This window comes from Urocitellus parryii, chromosome 8 (assembly GCF_045843805.1).
Source record: "Urocitellus parryii isolate mUroPar1 chromosome 8, mUroPar1.hap1, whole genome shotgun sequence".
NCBI lineage: Eukaryota > Metazoa > Chordata > Mammalia > Rodentia > Sciuridae > Urocitellus > Urocitellus parryii.
This window is the reverse complement of record NC_135538.1, coordinates 63,713,375-63,734,379: the sequence shown is the minus strand read 5'-3', so window position 1 is coordinate 63,734,379 and position 21,005 is coordinate 63,713,375. Positions and strand designations below refer to the sequence as shown.

Genomic DNA, 21,005 nt, shown 5'->3' with positions numbered 1-21,005 from the left:
AACATACTTTGTATATTTTCTATTAATTTATGTAATAATCTTGGGCTGGGGTTGTGGCTCAGAGTGCTTGCTTGCTTCACATATATGAGGCACTGGGTTTGATCCTCAGCACCACATAAAAATAAATAAACAAAATAAAGATATTGTGTCCATTTATAACTAAAAAATAAAAAGATACTTTTTAAAAGTTATGTAATAATCTAGAGAGCAAAAAGCTTTCAATAGATACACCCTCCATGCCTCACCAAATAAATGCATACACCACTCACTTACCAACTGCCTGCTCAGAAATTGCATCAGTAAACAAATCATCAGGTCCAGAGAGATTTTTTATATACATTTGCAAAACACAACGGATCCATGATCTTATAGTTGAGGATTGAAAGGATACACAGCCTGAATGAGAAAGTGTTTCACACAGGGTGCTGTAAAGGCAAGTTAACGCATATTAAAACAACAAGAATAAAAATGGCAATATATTCCCTGAGTATAGACAGCAAGTTAAGAAATGCAATCTAACATCTCCCATGAACACACTTGGTCTCACTCATCTTTCAGATAAATACACTAACATAGACAGGCATTGCTGAAAATGAATACTACAGATAATAATACTATACTCAAAAAGAAATGCTAGATAAATTTGTGTTGTCATGTGTAATGTTCTAATTTTAAACTTTCCTTTTTCCATTGATGTTATAAGCCAAGGGAAAGGTTGAGGAAGCATATGGGTGAAATGGGAAAAGCAAGGGGCTTATATCTAGATAGGTGAGATGATAATGAAGGAAGCAGAAGCAGCAAGCAGAAGAAACAAAAAACAAAACAAAAAAACATCAAAGTGGCCTTTGGAAAAATTAAGCAGAGAAGATCTCATGACCATATGAGGAATGGGTAAAAAAAATTACAGACAAAACATATGCATATGATTGTCTCCTGACAAGTTCCACCCCTATCCACTTCCCTGTTCCTCCATTCCACAGGTTCAAAGATTACCCCACATGGGATTCGAAAGCAATATCTCCAAGAAATTTTAAAAGTAATCCTTGTCATGAAGCCAAAGACCTGGCTAATCTGTTCATAAGAATGGGGATGGTATACAGAGTTTTGAAAGGGCTTAACATTAACAAAAAGAAATAAAAAAAAAGCAACCCACAAAACACAAGCTAGCTTTCCTACTATGACTATTGTAAAATGTTGGTGTATCTGAAAGCAAAAAAATCTTCCAAATGAGAATATATGTGGAAAATATCATTTTTCATTTTAAATAATTCTTACCTTACCAGTGCACTGATCTATTAGGGATTACATTAATAAGTATGACTGAAATAAGGACACATACCTATTTTGTAGTAAATGACTTAAATATTTTGCTACAACTTGGGGGCAGATGATATCATCCCAACCATAAAGTTGAATTATTGATATTACTGGCTGAGGCTGAAGATCTGACGGAGCAGTACTTGGCATGTCTGCTGCCAACAAAGTAAAATCTAGATTTAAAATGAAAGAAACTTAGGTGAGAAAAAATTTTAAATTTCCCCTCACCCAATTTATTTAATAGTGATAAAAATACCAAATAATAAAATGTCATATCTAGAAATGTAGAACAAGCAAAAAGTTAAAACTGAACTAAATTCATGTTGTCAAAGAAATTTCTAATAGCATCATCTAGATCTTCAAGAAAGGATCGAGAAGCATCTCTTTCTTATCATTGTGGATCTGTACTGGATTCTTTAACTCAAGCTGGAGGTTTCTGCTTGTATGTCGCCATCAAATCAAAGATACATAAAAAAATTTTCTAGCATTTACTCTTTTATAATTAAGCTTATTTATTTGTTACTTATCACAGTGAGTAGTTCACTCTTACCTTAGAACACAAAATTTCCTTAATAGTAATCTCTATAATCAATCACACCCCACCTTCTTCAGAACCCAAAGATCTAGGAGCCAAAATTCTTTAATTTAACCATGTTACACAAATAACACTTCATTTTGTGATTTACTGGGAACCCCATCAACTCAATTTGTACTACACTGATTTATGCTTGTCAATCAATTGTTTATGAAACACTGCTGTCTATGAAGCTTTCTTCAAATGTGGTTTATTCTCCCATACCCCTAACACTTGATCTACAGATGAGGTGAGTTTAATTCTTGATCCACATTGCTGTTTCTAGATCAATGCCCCTTTCTCCTTCCCAAAACTCCTACCTTTGAATGTCATATATATCATCAGATGGTAACAGCCACGAATTCTTCTAACTCTCTTATAGTCACCTGCACTCTCCTAGTTTACCCCTCTCCCATGCAGAGCTGAGTAGACTGTCGTTCCTTATTATTCTCTCCAACAACAACCTTACCATTGATGTTTTTTCCCCTAGTATCTTGGCCCTTCATTTCTTGGCACTCCTCTCCTCCAAAGAATATTGCTCCATTCTACTTTAGAGAGTCCCATGGTGATCACAGAAACCTTGGCATTACCAATAACCACAATCTTTCTATAATTTTATTTTCAAGTGCTATACCTTTTGATACCAAATTTGCTTTAGTCTAGGACCCTAAATCCAACAATTCTTTGATTACATCAGGGCCTATAATCTACTGCACCCACAACTCTTTCCCTACCTTCCTTGTGATCATGTCTTCCCTTCCCTCTTTAGGGTATTTCCCATTACTACACTCATTTATGTATGCCACCAACTCCCTGGAACTTTTCTTGATTCACTGTACTTGCCTAGGGGGGGGGGGAGTTATCTGTTTAATTCCACTTCTTGGCCTCCTCTTCATAAGTACCTGAACTAGCATAAATGAGAACAATAATGCTGATGAATATGATTAGAGACTTCATGTGGGGGCCCAACCTCAGCCAGCAGTCCAACATTTCCCTAGTCCATTCAGGCTTCTATTCTCCTAGGCAACTATCACATATCTTCCCCTTCCTCTTTTCTTTAACAGCCAGCAACTCCTCCCTCTAGATCCTCACTTATTTACTACTTCACAGAGAAATGAGAAACATCATACCAGTACTACCACAACTCCTACCACATTCACACTGTTGCCTCCATCAGGGCCCATTTACTCTCCCTTCTCCTCTTCTACTATAAAAGAACTAAGGCCAAGTTCCTCTGTGGGGTCCCTTCTTCTCTCGACACCAAAACAAAAGTGACATTTTTGCACCATCCAATTTTCATTTACTATGGAACATTCTTGTAAGTATTAAATACACTGAAATTTCTTCCACCTTACTTAAAAACAAAAACAAACCCTTCTCTTTGACTCTACTGCTCTAATTCATTCCCATTTTTCTTAAATGGTGATATTTAAAAGATTTATCTATATTTGTAGTTTGTTATTCTTTTTACATTTTCTCTTAATTCATCTTTAATCCATTGAGTATCCACTACACACAAATTGCTCTTCAAGGTCACAAATGTCTTCCTTCTTGTAAAATCCAATGACCAATTTCAGGGCTCATCTTGCTTGATTCATCAGCAGCATCTGAGATGCTGTTGATTATTTCCCCCTCCCAGTTTCCAAACACTATACTTTCTTTTTTTTTTTTTTTCTTTTTACATGCACTCCTTTTTGTTCTCCCTTCCTATTTCTCCTTATCTTAATTTCAGTGTAGAAATATGCTATGGCTCAGGCTTCAAACTTTCACCCATACTTAGACTACTGGTGATCTTCTCCAACATCATGGCTTAAAAGACTGTCTATAAATGGGACAGTTTCCAAATTGAAACTTTCATCTTAAACTTCTTCCCTAAACCCTAGGCTTATTATCTAAGATTCCATTTTAAATGTCTATTTAGGTTTTAATAGATATTTAAAACATTGTATCAAAAAATTTTTTAAAAAATCTTAATTTTCTCTCAAAATATCTATTTCTGTCATAATCTTTCTCATCTCAGCAAGTGGCTATAGTTACCTTTAACTTCTTTTATTAACTGGTTACCTTGCTTGATCCACTTAGCAAATTCAAAATACTTTCTCTACCTTCAGATGAGAAATCTGACCATTTCTCACCAACTCTACTGCTAACACCTTAGTCCAAGCTGATCATTTCTGGGTTATTGCAATAGTGCCTTAACTGGCCTCCCAACTTCTCCCCTTGCTCCCTTTGTCCAGTGTCAACTTGCTAGCTTGAAGGATCATACTGTTTGCTCAGAACTTACCAACAGCTTCTAATCTCAAAGTAAGAGCAAAAGTCACCATAGTCATTTAATGAGACAAAATGCAACCAGCTTGCTCATATCACTGTGTTCTTTCACCCCTTTCATACTCCATATGAACCTTTATTGCTTCCCTATAGTTTTTCTCTCAGCTCTGGACTTCTACGGAGCATGATCTTTCACTTCCTTCAGGTGTTTGCTCAAATGTTACTCAGGACTTACTGACAAGTCTATTTAAATTATAAACTGGGAGCAGTGGCTCACACCTGTAATCCCAATGGCTCAGAAGGCTGAGGCAGGAGGACTGCAAGTTCAAAGACAGCCTCAGCAACTTAGCAAAGCACTGAGTAACTTAGCAAGATCCTGTCTCAAAATCAAAAACTAAAAGGGGTGGGATGTGGCTAAGTGGATAAATGCCCCTGGGTTCAACCCCCAGTACCACTCACTCACTCAATCAATCAATAAAATCACAACCCGCCTCTGGCCTTACCCATTCCCTTCTATATTTCTGTTTCTTTTCACAGGATTTATCACAATCTAACAAATTACACATTTAAGAAATTCATTCTCTTTAGCTCAATTTCCCACTAAGACTATAACCTTTATGAGATAGTCTTGTTCTCCCTGACCCCCCCTTGATAAGTTCCCAATGCTTATAAAAGTGGGTGTATATATAGTGCTTTTTAAATGAAGGAATGATTTTCTCCTAAATGGTGAGTGTTTATTTCAAACCAAAACCTAACCCACACATTTTTCTTTGTATTTACATACTATTTATTTTCAGAACCTAAGATAGCACTGACTTAATAAATGAAATCCATTTTTGTTGACTAAGTGGCAGCTAGCATGACAAATGTAAGAAAGCTAAGTTATATCAGCTATTAATAATGGCTATGATTAAACTGATTGAATACCAATATATATTTTCACTGATATTACAGTAGTTGGAAACCACTGCCCTGTCATAATTCTTTAATCTATAATTGTAAAATCTTAATTATGAAAATGCTACCAGAATTCCAGATCTTTCAAATTTATAACATTCAGTATTTCATGTAGTTGCTTTTAACTCAGTTTCTTCATCCATACCAGGGTAACATAAATGTTGGCTTACATCTTAGGCTTTAGAAAATACTATATTTAAATACATAAAATACCTATAGTTACATTTAATACATGTAACAACTACACTGATTTGTCTATTCCATTAATTTTTAATATAGTTTGGGCAAAATACATATTTGAGAAGGATAATGATCTCTTATTTTAAGACAACTGGATATATGCAAATATTTGCAAAATTTTGCCTATGATTCCATATGAATCAGACTTCTCTAAATCCTAAAGACTATGCTTAGACCAATAATCAAATCAAGTATAAATTACAACCTAAAATAGAGGCAGTAAAAGTCAGAATGATAACATTCTATATATTTAATGTCATTCTTATCTCATCTTCTTGGTGTTGAAGTGGTATTCATTCTGTATTCTTTACTCTTTACACAAATTAGTCTTATAGGTAGATGTCTGCTCACACAATTTGAAAATAAGTTATTCAAATTAGATATAATCAAATGACACTTTACTTTCCAAATATTACATGTACAAGCAAAGTTTGTGTACATTGTTTTTTTAAGATTGAAAATTACTTATTTTTAGCAAATATAATTAATTTAATTTTTTAATAATAAATAAGCCAGTGGGTCCTAATTTAAAAATATATAATTCATTTCATCTTTCTGGCTGTCAAAATATTTATTACACTGTTATAAAGCAAGTTTGTTACCAAGAAAATAGAGGGAAATACTGACAAAGAGTTTGCAAAAAGAGAAAGTAATTAACGAATTAACAATTAATGCTGACCTGCAGCTGCATCTGCAAGTTGTGAGGGAGGCACAATCTGTGCCACTCTCTGACTCTTCAAAAATGAAAAGAAATGTTTCCACAGTGCACCAGCAATTGCAGCAAGGTGGCGCTCTTTAGCCGATAATGAAGACTGCACAATTAGGTCCACATTTTCCCTTTGAAGTTCCTGGCACAATTGTTGATGAATACTCCTAAAAAGAAATAAAAATATAGTTAACAACCAAGAAATGCTTACAGAAATATTAATTAAATACATTTTTTCTGCTTTTTTCATTCATATCATATGAAAACTGAAGGACCGTTTTATATAATTAAAACCTTTATGACAAGACATAATGCATTTCTGGTTATCTGATGGATGAATGATGGCATATTAAACACCATAAAGTTAATGTTAATTACTAATGTCAACCATTAATTATATGCTTTTTAATATGTCAGATCCAAGTGAGAAACAGGCAGCTTCAGAATGAAGGTCTGCATTTTGCAACTCATGTATGACAAGTGATTTTACTCAAATCTAGACATGAAAACAATTTTTAAGCCATTTTCTCCTGAAGGCTTTAGGATATAGATACACTAGGAGTGAAGTTAGTACATCTGGCTTGTAAGTGGTATTTTGAATTTAAAAAGTTTTCATTGTTTAGTAAAGACAAGGACTGTGTGCTATTGTATAAAACTGCTGGAAAGTCTTAGTCTTATTACCTCAGGCCAAAAAAACATAATAAACAGTAAATGTTCCTCTTCATCCCAATTCCTTATATTTCGATTCATCATTTAATTCCTCTTTCTATTTAATTAAAATAAAAATTTAGACATTTCTAGACCTTAACAGAAACATCTGCAGGAAATTGAGGTTACCAAAGTAAGAAGGAGAAATACTCAAGAGATTTTCTTAGTGATCTGAAAGAGAAGGCATTTATGCAATGTACCCAGCAATTAACAATACGATGTACTAAAGGCTCAACCATAATATTTTTCCTGTTTCTATTTATATCACAGCAAGATCAACTGAGAGTGGACATAACTGTATGGATATCATCCTCCCATTTGTTTTTTTTCAATTATACAGAAAGTAGGGAAAAGTAACCAATAAAAATAAAGCAGAAGACTTCCTTTGACAGAAAATAGTATTCTACTAAGAAAAGTAAACAGCACCTAAAAAGAATAATATTATATTAATCCTAATACAGCATTCTTTTTTTTTTTTTTTTTTTTTGGTACCAGGGATTGACCTCAGGGGTACTTGACCACTGAGCCACATCTGCAGCCCTATTTTGTATTTTATTTAGAGACAGGGTCTCAGCCAGTGAGTTGCTCAGCTCCTCATCCTTGCTGAAGCTTTGAACTTGTGATCCTCCTATCTCAGCCGCCCAAGCCGCTGGGATTACAGGCATGTGCCACTGCACCCAGCTCTAATATAGTATTCTTGATGTTTTTAAACAGTTTAGGGATAGTAGACACTAGAAAGAACTATATGAGACAGAACTAATACATACACAGAATTCCACAAAATGACCAACTGGTTATAAGACCACATCTTAGAAGATGTCACATGATTCCACATAGGAAGTAAAAAATTGAAGCATAAATTATAAAAGATTTGGATCTTGTACTCATGTATACTGGAAATCTGGCAGTCATGGGGTACTACTTAATCCTACTTTAAGTACTGAAAAAAGTATACAAATTCCTGGGGAAAGAGCATGTAGCAAGTAACTCTCACAAGAGCTAACCGAATATCTGTTATGTCTTCTCAGTTTAACAACTTGAATGAGATGCATTCAACTTGAACTAGTGGCTAGAGACTGTTTCAGGACCTTTAGCTTAGATAAAATGAATAACAAATTCATAAAATTCATTTGGCAACAAACTCAACTGCCTATATCAACATAGCAAAGTTCATGAATACATTTCCACACACTGAATTCCAGTAAAATAATACCACCATTTCTAGTACCCTTTATAGCTTTTTCAAAGTATATTGGTTTCAAAAGATAATGAGTAATGTATTGAACTTGGGTAGGACATATATTGTTCACTACTTCTAAATAAGCCACTTTATTCACTAAAGCCTATTCCTTAGGAAGGAGTAACATTTTTTGATCAATCCCTATGTGTTAGAAATTCTTTTAATTAAAAATCAGACCCTTAGTTTTCATGAGTACCAATGTTCAACTCAAAATGGATTAAAGACTTATAGGTAAGACCTGAAGCTATAAGACTACTAGAAGAAACAGAGTAAACACTTCAGAACACTGAAATGGACAATGAGCTTTTGGATCAGACACCCAAATCATAGGAAACAAAAAATAGACAAATGGGATTATATTCAGCTGAAAAGCACAGTAAAGGAAATAATCATCAGAATCAAGAGTAAACTATCAGAACAGGAGAAAATATTTGTAAACTAAGGCTAATATTCAGAATATAGAGTAACTCTAAAAAAAAGTGATTAAAAAAATGGGCCACAGATCTTTTTCCCCACTTTTTAAAAAATTTGTTCTTTTTATATATACATGACTGTAGAGTGTATTTTGACATAGAATACATACATGGAGTATAACTTCCCATTCTCGTGGTTGTACATGATATAGTTTCACTGGTTGTGTATTCATATATGAACATAGAAAAATTATGTCTAATTCATTCTACTGTCTTTCCTATTCCCATCCCTTCTCCCTTCCCTTCATTCCCCTTTGTCTAATCCAGTGAACTTTTATTCTTCCCTTCATCTTGTGCCACAGATCTTAACAGCCTTTTCTCAAAATGGCCAACTGGTATATGAAAATATGCTTAATTAACATCACTAATCATCAGACAAATGCAAATCAAAATCACAATGAGCCATTTACCTTACTCTAGTAATACTGTATATTATCAAAAAGACTAAAGATAACAAGTGCTGGTGAGGATGTGGATAAAAGGAAACCCTTGCACACTGATGGCTGGAATGGAAATTAGTACAGCCATTATGGAAAACATTATGGAGGTTCCTAAAAAAGTTAAAAATAGAGCTAACATATGATTTGGCAATCTAAATCCACAAATGAAATGAAATTGGTACATTGAAAAGACTTCTGTACTCTCATGTTCACTGAAGCACCAGTCATAGTAGACAAGAAATAAAATAATATAAGTGTTCATCAACTGATGAATGGATAAAGAAAATGTGGTACATATGCACCATGGAATACTATTCAGCCATTAAAAATGAAATCCTGTCATTTTGGACAACATGGATACTACTAGATTATGTGAAGTGAAATAAGCCAGGCACAGAAAGACAAGTGCCGCATGATGTCTCTCATATGTGGAATATTAAATAGTAGATCTCAAAGAAATTGAGTGTAGACTGGTAGTTACCAGATGCTGAGGAGAGTAGGGCATAAGAATGGATAGTTACAGTCAGTTGGAGTAACAGTTGTGGTATGCTACTACACAGTAGGGTGTTATTTCAGCAAGAGTATTCTGAATGTTTTTACTGTTAAAAAAAATGATAAATGTTTGAGGAGACAGGTTTAACCTGACTTAAACATTACACAACGTACAAATGTATCAAAATATCACATGAAACTCCATTAATATGAACAACTTTTATATCTTTATATATCAGTGAAATAAAGAAAACTTTCAAGACACCTCTATAAGATAGTTCATTAATCCTCTTTATATGATGAAGCTGGTAGCAAAAAAGTTAAGTGATACGCTCAAAGGTCACATGGCTGTGAAGAGCTGACCCAATAATCTGAACCTGAATATGACTCTTAAGTCATGTTTCCCTTAAACCCAGAAAGGTTGAGGCAGGAGGAGAGCGAGTTCAAAGTCAGCCTCAGCAATGGCGAGGTGCTAAGCAACTCAGTGAGACCCTGTCTCTAAATAAAATACAAAATAAGGCTGGGGAATGTGGCTCAGCGTTTGAGTGACCTTGAGTTCAATCCCTGGTATTCCTCCCGCCAAAAAAAAAAGAAGACTTTCTGTTTGATGGTCTGAGTATTCAACCTATATCAGTTTGAATAAGAAGAATGATCACCTGGTATATTAACACAGAACAAACTTGTTTAAGACCTTATAATGATCTCTCTACTCATGAAGAAATCAAAGAGTGATAAACGCAAGAAGTGCCAAGAATATACCATAATGGTGTCTGAGAGAAGAATCAAAATTCTGCATAATAGCCAAACAGTTAAAAATATACCATGCAGTGGCAGACAGTTTTTTTTAAAAAATCAAATTTTCTGAACAAGAAAGTTAACTACACAAAGATTACTGAAAAATAAACAGTATATTAGAAGTGGTCATTGCACATCTACTGAAGGCATATTTACAAAACTAAAAATATGAAGAGTTTCCTCACTATTGGCAACACTGTGAAAGAAAACATATAACACCCATGAAATACTGTAAGGACCCTCATATAGTTCTAGAAGCCACAGCTATTTTATGAGTAATTATCTTACTTTCTTCAATAACCAGTAGACAAATATAAAAGTAGATTAACTGCACAAAAGGCAAAATGTGATTTATGGTTAAAAAGTAAAGGAAAAAATGTGAAATCTCCCAATATTTGGCAATTTTTGTTTAAGACAGATTTTACACGGGTTAAAATCATTTTGGAAATATACATGTGTAGAAATACACATGAGTAACAAGTCCACTTTACATTATAAAGGATGAAATACAGGATACTGGGAAAGAAATATGCTGAATTTCAAGTTGTTCAAATTGTAGCTCTCATAATAGAAATAACAGCAACATCCAGCATTTATTGGTATTTACCAAGAGACCAGCACTGTGCCAAGTATTTTATAAGCACTAATTCTCACTCTATGAGGTTGAAACAATTATTATTCAAATCTTTTAAATGAGAAATTGAGATAAAAAGCAGTAACTGAACTAGGTAACAGATTAACAATGCTACTTAAGAGCTAGGTGACACTGGAGAAAAAGGATGCCCAATTCCTGTTTTCTTACGTCAATATGAACAATCAAGAATTGTTCTATGTCCACTTAACAGGCTTACCGTGAAAACCACATGAAATAATGCCCCCGAGTGTTCATGAGTCCATCTGTAAACACCCCCACGTTTATACACCCACTTATCCACGTGTGTCCTATTACTTCTATTTCAGCTCTATTGTCTTGACTCCTTTCCTTTCCTCATTATGTTCAAGGGCTTTCCTGATTCCTTTATCTGACTGCTCTTGAGCCCCACTTTCTGAAATGTTTTCCTGTTTTTACCAGCCTGCTGTTTCTTCCCTTGATTTCACATATTCACTTACCCTCCTCACCCCCCCACATCCCCAGACACACACCAGAGACAATGGAACTCGTACCTGGCTGGTGCTGCCTGTCAGCCTGGTCTCCAAGTTGTTGACTAATAGTTTAGGTAGGTTTTTTGGAATCCTTCCTAGACTACTGCTTATGGGGTTTCCTTCTGATCTTAGAATATGCTGGTTTTATCTGTGACTGATAAAGATATGATTCTCTATGTTATCTTCTGGGTACTGAGTTACATGTTTAATATTTCTCATATATTATGCCTTGAAACATAAAGAAAAGAAAAATTTTCTAATGATAGCCCTTTTACCACAAAGAAAAAGCATAATACAATAAATGTGACTGATAAGGGCCAACAGAAAGAAAGGAATTAAAAGCAATAATTGAATGCCTCTTTTAGCTCTATTTCAAACATGGCAACTTTAAAAATCTATATTAGTGAAAAATATAATTGGAAGTTCTATGTTAAAAAGTTATTCCAAACCACTGTGGGTTTGGATTATTCTAAGTATCATATTGATCTAACTAATGGAAAACTGAATGGGAACCAGGATACTCTATAATTACTTTTAGCTCAGCTAAACTCTCTGAAAAACCTTAGATACGTTAAATTCTTTTGCTATACTTGCCCACATCTATGAAATAGAGCTATGGTCTTCCTTATTACCCAGAAGGAATATAACAGCCAAAATAATGACATTATCAGAAAAAAAAAGTTTGAAGCTGGAAGTTACCCTAAAAATCATCCAATCCAATTTTATGTTAAAAAAAAATCAGAAAAGAAACAAGAATTTTAAAAAAGCCTCTAGGTACAAAGAGCCTTTTACAAAGTCTCCCATGAGAGAACAGTAGCTTCAGTGCTGACTCCCAGTCTTGTGCATGCCCAGGTGAGCAGGAACAAGTGATAAACCGGAAACCAGCTGGCAATCAGCAATCCAGGTATACTTTGTAGCACCCCCAAGTACTTCAATATACCTGTGTCGGTGCATATGTGGAGCAGGGAGTGAGGAGGTGGTAGACAAATGAAATAATATATGAGATTAAGGCAAGGAATGTGCTGTTTTGGTCATGGAGGGATGACACTGGGACAAAAAGCAATGTTGGCAATGATGCTTACAGCCTCATGATGCTTACAGCCTCGTATAATATACCATTAAGGAAAAAAGAGCTTCTCCAGAGATGTAAGGAGAATTATCAGAATGAACTCTTGCCTAGTACAGAGGAAAACAGCTTGGAACACTGGAAAACTTCTTAAACTGTTTTTCATCTGTTATATGGGAACAATGCCCTACTATTCTCCATGGAGCTGCTGAATTATGAAATCAGTGCACTCCAGTGAAAATTCTTTGTAGACCATAAGGCAAGATAATAAGGCACTTTAGTCACATTGCTACTGCTTCTAAATCCCAATAGCTGTGTTCTTAGAGCATCCCTAGAAAGACAAGGGCTGTGAGGACAGACATGCCAAGACTACAAACCCTATTTTACCAACTATTAGTTGGACAGACCTTTTTTCATCTAAGATTTTTTTTTTTAAATAAGGCAACTGTATTGTTAGCCAAAGAATTAAAGATTGTTTATTGAGAATACATACAATAACCCTATTCTAAATGTTTTAACTTTTGGTCAACCAATTTCTTTTGTAGGTACTATTATTAATGTCATTTCATGAACAAGGAATCTAAGTGCAGAGAGGATAAGTAATTTTCCTGGGTCATTCTGTTAATAAGCAGAGCCAAGATTTGAACCCTAGCAGTCAGAAGAGCTTCAGTGCCCCACCTTATAATCACTATGTTATGGTTGTCTCCAATAACATTTATAAACTAAATAAATAATACATGTTTCAAATGTTATATTGCTGTCTTCATTCATTCATTTATATACTAAGTTCCTATTAAAGGTAAATATAAAATAGTATAACAGCCAAGTTATACATTGAAATTATAATAATTCTGGGGAATGTAAACTATAAGGGATCTCTAAGGTGAATTACATATGATTACCTAAAATTTTCCCATGACCCACAATTGAGTTAATTTTCAAGACTAGGAAACAGAACAAATCAGAAAACCAGTGATGAATCTAACAAATTAAACATTCCTTTTTTGGGTTAGCTTCCCATTACTGTGATAAAGTAGCTGACATAGTAAACATAAAGGAGGAAAGATTATTTTGGATCATGGTTTCTTTCTTTTCTTTTTTCTCTCTCTTTTTTGGTACTGGGGATTGAATCCAGGGGTGCTAAACCACTGAGCCACATCTTCAGCCCTTCTGTATATTTTATTTAGAGAAAGAGTCTAACTAAGTTGCTTAGGGCCTTGCTGAGTTTCTGAGGCTGACTCTGAGCTTGCCATCCTCCCAAGCCACCTGGATTACAGGTGTGAGCCACTGTATTTGGCTTGAATCATGGTTTCAAAGGTTTCAGTCCATGGCTGCTTGGCCCTGTTGCTTTGGGCCTATGGTGGCAAAGTCCATCATGGCAGGAACATACAGCAGAGGAGGAGGCCTGGTCACCTCATGGTAGCCAAGAAGCAAACAGATAGAGAAGGGAACAGGATCCTAATATCCCATTCAAAGCCCCATATCTCAATAACACCATGTACTGTAGACCAAGACTTTTTAAAACATGGACCTTTGCAGGAGATTTCAGATCCAAACTCTATAGCATTATAGTAATGCTGCCTTATGGTTTTAAACAGTAACACTGGTGAAGTGCTTAAAACAGAGTTCTGTCCCAGTCTTAAAAGACATAGCCATGTCTTTTTTTTTCACTGGTATGAAAATATGCAAATAAAAAGTGATAGTTTCTTGAAGTCACCCTTATACTTTCATTTGATCAAAGAGGAATTACTATAGATAAAAAGCCGAGTCAGCAACAATGCTTACACCAAATACAATGCACCATTAAGGAAAAAAGAACTTCTTAAAAGATGACTTATTATATTTGTAGATATATTATATATTATATACATTATATGTTATATATTTTTATATATACTTTATTGAATATATTTATTTATAGATGATTATGAGTCCCAAATCACCTCAGTTTTTCATTTATATTTCACTGCATTTTATGGGTACACTTGTGCAATGAAGTTCTACCTTAGTAGTTACGAATCTTGACAATCATCAGAATCATCTATAGATCTTCCTAAACATATTAATACCCTAGATTCACTAAGGATATTTTTGCATCTTTAGGACCTGTTTTAAGTTTGGATGCAGAATATCCCCAAAAGGTCTATGTAGTAAAGGCTTAGTTCCCAGGAAGGTACTATTGGGGTATGGTGGAATCCTTAATAGACAGGGTTTAGTGAAAGATCTTTAGGTTATTAGAAGCATGCTCTTAAAAGTGATAGCAGAACTTCAGTGGCTTCTTCTTCTTCTTTTTTGCTTTTCAAAATGAACAGTTTTGTTCCACCATTTGCTTCTTCTATAATGTGTTGCCTTCCCTCAAACATTGGGGCCAGTTGATCATGGATTGAAATTTCCAAAACTCTGAGTCAAAATATCCCTTTATCTTTATGCCCTGATCATCTCAGGTGTTACAGCAATGGAAAGTTGACTAATACAGAACCTAAGCATACTGTTTGTTATTGTTGTTGTTGTTTTTAATTCTTAGTAGGTCTAGGGAGGAGTCTGTGAGTAAGCATTTCCATCAGCAAATGCTGATAGCCCACAGAACACAATGAGTAGCCACCCTCCTGGCTTTCCTCATATATAAACTAGAAATAATATTAGTACTTGCAGAATTAAATTTGTTAATATAGGCCCAACACTTAGAATAAAGCATGGATTCTCTGATTAACAATAATTATTCCATTTATTAAACATTTCCAATTTAATTCTTGCAGCAGATAAGGAAATGGCCATGCAACTTGTAGCCCATGGGTCACATAGATCATATGTAATTCTGTACTGGAGGAGAGCTGCAAAGTTCTCTTTCTTCTAATCTGTATCTATAAGTATGCAATTACCAATTCCGAGAAGGAAGGTCACAGAAGGAAAGGACAGGTAAAGACTAGTAAGATGAAAAAGAGAAAAGTAAAAGTATAGAGGTATATAAATCCATTTGCCTAACTCTTGAATTCAGCTCATATTGTATGTTCTAGGCAGTAGAGATAAAAAAATAAACAAAATCGAGGGGGTCTCTGTCCTGGAGTTTATATTCTGAGGACAGACAGATGAGTGACAGGAGCTAATATATCAATTAGGATGATCAGGAAACACCCTTTGAGAAGTGACACTGAGCAAAGACCTAAATAAATAAGGGAGGGAATCCCATGCATATATTGAGGAAGTCCATTGCAGGGGGAAGAAAAGCAAATGCCAAGAAGCTAAGATTGGCAGAGTCTACAGGCTAAGGGAAAAACAAGAAGGCAATGTGGCTGAGGCACAACTGGTTTCAGAAGGAACAACAGGTAAATTCAAAGAGGTAGCTGGGTTCCAGATCATGGAAATATTTTCATTAAAAAGCCCCACCTGATGAATATGCATTGTGTGACTTTATACATATGTACATATATAAAACTACCTGTCACAATATTCTCTTTCTCTCATGTTTGAATGCTATTTTGTGCTCTCATCCCATAAAAGTGAGCATGGAATATCAACATGAGCAAGCCTGACCCATAAGCATCAGTATTATTAGCACAACATATTGCAAACACCCTTGGCAAATGGGTGCTCTATCATACATGCTAAATTGAATATGTTTATTTTGTTGTAGTTTGTTTCTGACAATTATTCTACCTCTGAGAGGGCAGTTTAACCGATGTCAACAAGTAATAAGTCTGAATATAACACAAGAATCAAAGGGAAAGTATCATGCTAGATGTTAAGGTGTAAGTTCACAGCTCTTCAAGATGCCATCAAGGAAATGATTGAGGGTAAAGGCCAAAATTAAGGGTTGGTTAAAGTTCTTTGGAATTCCATAAGAAACTATTAGCACATGAATGTGATGACTCAGGGATTTCTAGAACAGGAGAACAACCATCATCTGATGATGACAACTCATTTCCAAAGGGGTAAGGCCACGGTAACCTTGCTCTGCTTATATTCAGTGTGGTTCCAACTTCCAGGAAGTCGGGCTTCAAACTGAATAGAAAGTATGTAGGCACAGATAATGAATGTAAGAGGAGGGACTGTGGCTGCAGTGTGAAACTAGTCAAAGTCCTCCTACCAGAGTATCATATGAGAAAGATTATGAGTTAAGATCCAGGATCTTTTGAGTTAAGATATTTGTCCTTGAGGTTAGGGGCAGTCAGAGGTGAGATGATTTTTGTAGACTCTGACAACAAAATGCACACTTCTTTGATAAAATACCTAAACTTGTCATAATGATCTTTTAGGATTTCAAATGTGGTTGTCTTCCTCATCAAAGTTGGTAGGGTAAAAGTGAGCATGCACATATGTACTGGATCTTACCCAAAATGTTATGTGTGGAATTCTCAAGAAAAAAGGAAAGAGTAAAAAAAAAAAAAAAAAAAAAAAAAAAATCCTGATGGCTAAAAAAGAAAATAAGAATATACTTATTCTCACTATAGGAAAATAGAGTATGGAATATGCCCTCATTTGGGGATAGAGACCACCAATCTAACTTAGCAGCAGTGGAGTTGGTAATCACTGGTGATATTAAATGCCCCTCAGTCTTTACTTTCCTTCATCTTCTTGTTCCTTTCTGTCTCTGTCTCTGTCTTGCTTTGATTATTCTACCATTTACAGAAAACTGTGCTTTGACTCACGGAGTACAACAGATGTGACATTGTGTAACTCTTAAGTCTTGGTGACAAAACAACAACAACAAAAACAGAAGGCCATGAAGTTTCTCCAGTATTTGCTGAGAAAACTCATTCCTAAGTCTAACTACCTTGAGAACACCTGTGGGAGATGCCACAGGTAGCATTCAGGTCAACAGAATTCAGCCTATTCTTTGGTCATTCTAGCTCAGAGACTAGACATGTTAATAAAAATGCCATCTAGGAACTGGATTCTCCAGCATCAGCACTTCCAGGCCCACTTTTGTGAGCTATCCTATACACTGAATCATCAGAGTTGAGGCTCCAGACATCGTGGAAGAGATGAGATGTTCCTGGCTTTCCAAATCTGTGATCTATACATGTCTGTGAATGTAATAAGAATTAGTTTGACAAGGTTTATTATGTTTTAAAGAAATGGCACCCACTACATTCCTACATACTAAGTAGGAATTAGAGATTCGAAGTCAAAACAGACGCAGACCTGACCTCAAAGAATTCATACTTGGTACAGGGTGGGAGGAAACAAAGAATTTTATTAGAAATATAACCAAGGAGGTAGTATCTGCAATGAAGCAAAGGCAGATTCAGACAAAATAGCTGGTTGAAGTGTCCTAGAAGCCATCCACATGATTTCAGAAATCTAGATTTAAGACAAATGAATGACAAAGGCAAGGGTCCTTTGAAGAAAAGCTATTTTTCCACCCACTCAGCACAAAATAACTATTTCAAATTTATGCTGAGATATTATATAAACATATTTATTCTCAATAAATTTTATTCAGTTCTTATTGCTTTTACATTTCATTAATCGGAAGATCTTTTTTAAAAAAGAGTTTCATTTTAATTTTCCTTAGATATAAGGTATTATGTTTATGAATGTATGGAGCCCATCTTCTACAGCTAATTAAAACACTCCAAAAACTAACTTAGCCCTCTCCTCCTGGCAGCCTTTTCCAAAAACAGCAGTTCACAGCAGTGCTGCCACTTAACAACAGATGCAATCTTTCTAAGTCATCTTATAACTTGTGTTTAGCTAGTGGGGGAATCTTTGTTTCAAAAGAATTCAGGGATCTTTTTTGTTAAAGCTAAAGACTCAAATATTTTTGAGGTCAAATATTCCATATCAATAGGTTAAGGCTAAATTCTATTTGTAAGCATTTTTTCTAATTGATGGTAATAAATTCCTAAAAAGAAAGGTCTAATGGTAATGTTGACTGATTCTTAACTTCATCCACCCAAATGTTCCTGTCACAGTGAAATTTGTTCTATAATTTACATTAATGGACTAGGTGTATCAATAAATATCAAAAATGTCCAGTTTCTTAATCCCCCTCCATTTAAATCAAATTCAATTCAATGTCAACAGATTGTACCAATGTATAATTACAATAGCTAATGCATTGGGAAAGGTAGTGTTCTTTGATAAATAATTTTTGAAACCTCTTAAGCATTCTACATCCTCTATATTTCTCTCATGCGCAAGAAATGTAGTAAATTACACAACCAGATACACTGACCATTGCCAATTGTGCTACAGAATTTAAAAACACGATTCTGATTCTCGGCTCCAACAGTGACAATTTTTTTTTTAATTCCAAAATTTAGTGAAGCAAAAAAGTAAAACAAAACCTAGGAATGTTTTAGAAAGGCTTTTTTTTTTTTTTCATAAAAAGTACAAACAAACTCCAGTAGACATAATAGCTTAGTCACATAATATAATGCTGAATCTTGGGTACATAAATAAGATTTATAAGCCTATAAACTACTTGGAATTAAGTGTTGTTTTATGTATACATAAATGTATATAGATCTCATCCCTTTTCTTCTACCCTCCATTGCTCTTTATAAACACCTTCTTCTAAGTACAAGGCAAATGTTCCCTCTTGATTTCTCACCCTGAATTTTCTTCTCCCTCATTTGTGTCTCCCCACTCTGAACCTCCACTGTCCCCAACAATCCAACTACAACCTCTATGTACCAAACACATTAATTAAGAAGGAATGCTTAATCTGAAATCTACAGAGTAAAAGCTGTGACTAATTGATGTATATCAATCATCAAAAAGAAATAAGTATAAACTTGTTTAGAACAAATCAGTGTTTAATAGTAAATAAACTTCTTAGTTTTAAATTATGGTTACTCCAGATACTTAAACATATATTTTTCCTACAGAGACACTGCTTACTGTTTTTATTGCAGTTCTTTACAAGGGAGAAAAGACAGAGAGGAAAAAAGTTTTCCTAAAAGATTATCCATTGAGTCAATGATCTGTGGGCGTTTATTATAAAGCTGTTATTAGGCTAAGAGCCCCAAAAGCTTTTATTATATCACTAATTTCTTTTTTGCAAAGCTTCAACAAATGAACTGATTTATCTGGTTCTGCATACTTGGGGCTTGATACATGCTATTTGTACATGACAGGTTTCATCTGCATAGCACCATTGATAACATTTATCTGCACATCAAAAAGCCCATCTCCTTATGTTAAAAAAAATTCATGCATACGCTGGGATAAGAAATGTTAAAGTGGTGAGTAAAAGATATGAGATATCTCATAAAATGGAACTAAACCATAATAAGCTCACCAATTGAGTATGAATGCATAACAGTGGTACAGGAGAAAATACCATGTCAAAAAATGGGAAGAACTGGAAAGATTTTTGCTTATGCTGATAAAGTCATAATCCTTTGCTAGGCATCATGTGAATCTTAACTAGAAATGAGAAAAATTAATTGACTCTCAGACAAGAAATGATAAACTTTCATAAAAGTTTATGACCAAAGCAAAAATATTTCAATACAAATTTTAAAACAGTGCCCATTGCTTACAAATGTCAGTAGGAAAATAACCCCTGAAAGATTCTCTTAGGGCAAAAATCAAATGTGTAGATTGACTGTTACTGTGGTACACAACTAAAACCTTTTGCTAAAGCTTAAATTTCTTACAGAAAAGTAACTTAGCAAACAGATACAAAAAATTAACCAGATATAAAGATGTGGTGGCACATGCCTGTAATTCCAGCTACTCTGGAGGACTAAGGCAGGAGGCTTTTAAGTTGGAGGCTAGCCGGGGTAACTTTGTGAGATCCTGTCTCAAAATAAAAAATAAAAATGGTTGGGGATGTAGCTCAGTGGTAGAGTACCTCTGTATTCAATCCCCAGTATCAAAGAAAAAGTATCTGAGTAAGAGTTTGCTGAAAGGAAGGCGTAACCTACATATGTGAATAACAAGATAATAATGAGTTATTTCCAAATTTCCAACAAATGTTACATTAGACATTCTTTGGAGAAAAAGTTACCATTTTTCTTTATGAAGAAGATATACATTGAGTTAAACAGTTCTTGTAATTCATCATCTTTTAGAACATGAGGTTACATTAGGCTCTGATCACCTCCTACTCTTACTCTCCCAACATTTGGTAATACAGACAGTGGAGTTAATTTTTTGCCATTCAGGAAGAACTATTGGATTGCTAAACTTGTATCATCATCACCTCTGAAACACAGTAAAAATCACTGTTAGAACCAATGGTTTATTAGATCGAACCCACCATCAACAATGTCAACTCTGCCTGGTTGTGTTAACAGGAAAATGTTTTACGAGTTCCACCACTGGGCATCAATTTAACTTCCAGCACCAGCTATGCTGTAAAACCGTGAACGTAATTTATATGGTGACCTGCGTGTGTGGGAAGCAATATCTAGGTGAAACTTCTCACAGTCTGACAAAATGCTTTGATTTGCACCATTCAGATGATTGAGCAAAAAGAGTTTAAGCAATCACCACCAATAGCCTTTATCTCCAAATGCACTAAAAATTTATTACTCTGTGAGTTCAACCTATTGCTTTAGAGCCTAGCTTGATAGAATAGAAATGATTGGATAAATATTACATTTTCAACTGGTACACATCTTGTCCATTAGG

At 34.8% G+C, this 21,005-nt stretch overlaps 1 protein-coding gene across 1 annotated transcript in view; it reads right to left on the bottom strand.

Annotated features, from left to right (window-relative positions):
- Positions 1–21,005, bottom strand: part of Mms22l (MMS22 like, DNA repair protein) — a 124,058-nt gene that overhangs the window by 27,661 nt on the left and 75,392 nt on the right. Inside the window, exons 14-16 of the mRNA XM_026392764.2 lie at positions 6,036–6,229; positions 1,340–1,490; positions 274–425 (exon numbers count right to left, since the gene is read on the bottom strand). Of these exons, the coding sequence (XP_026248549.2) occupies positions 274–425; positions 1,340–1,490; positions 6,036–6,229 (497 nt within the window). The remainder of the gene's footprint in view (positions 1–273; positions 426–1,339; positions 1,491–6,035; positions 6,230–21,005) is intronic.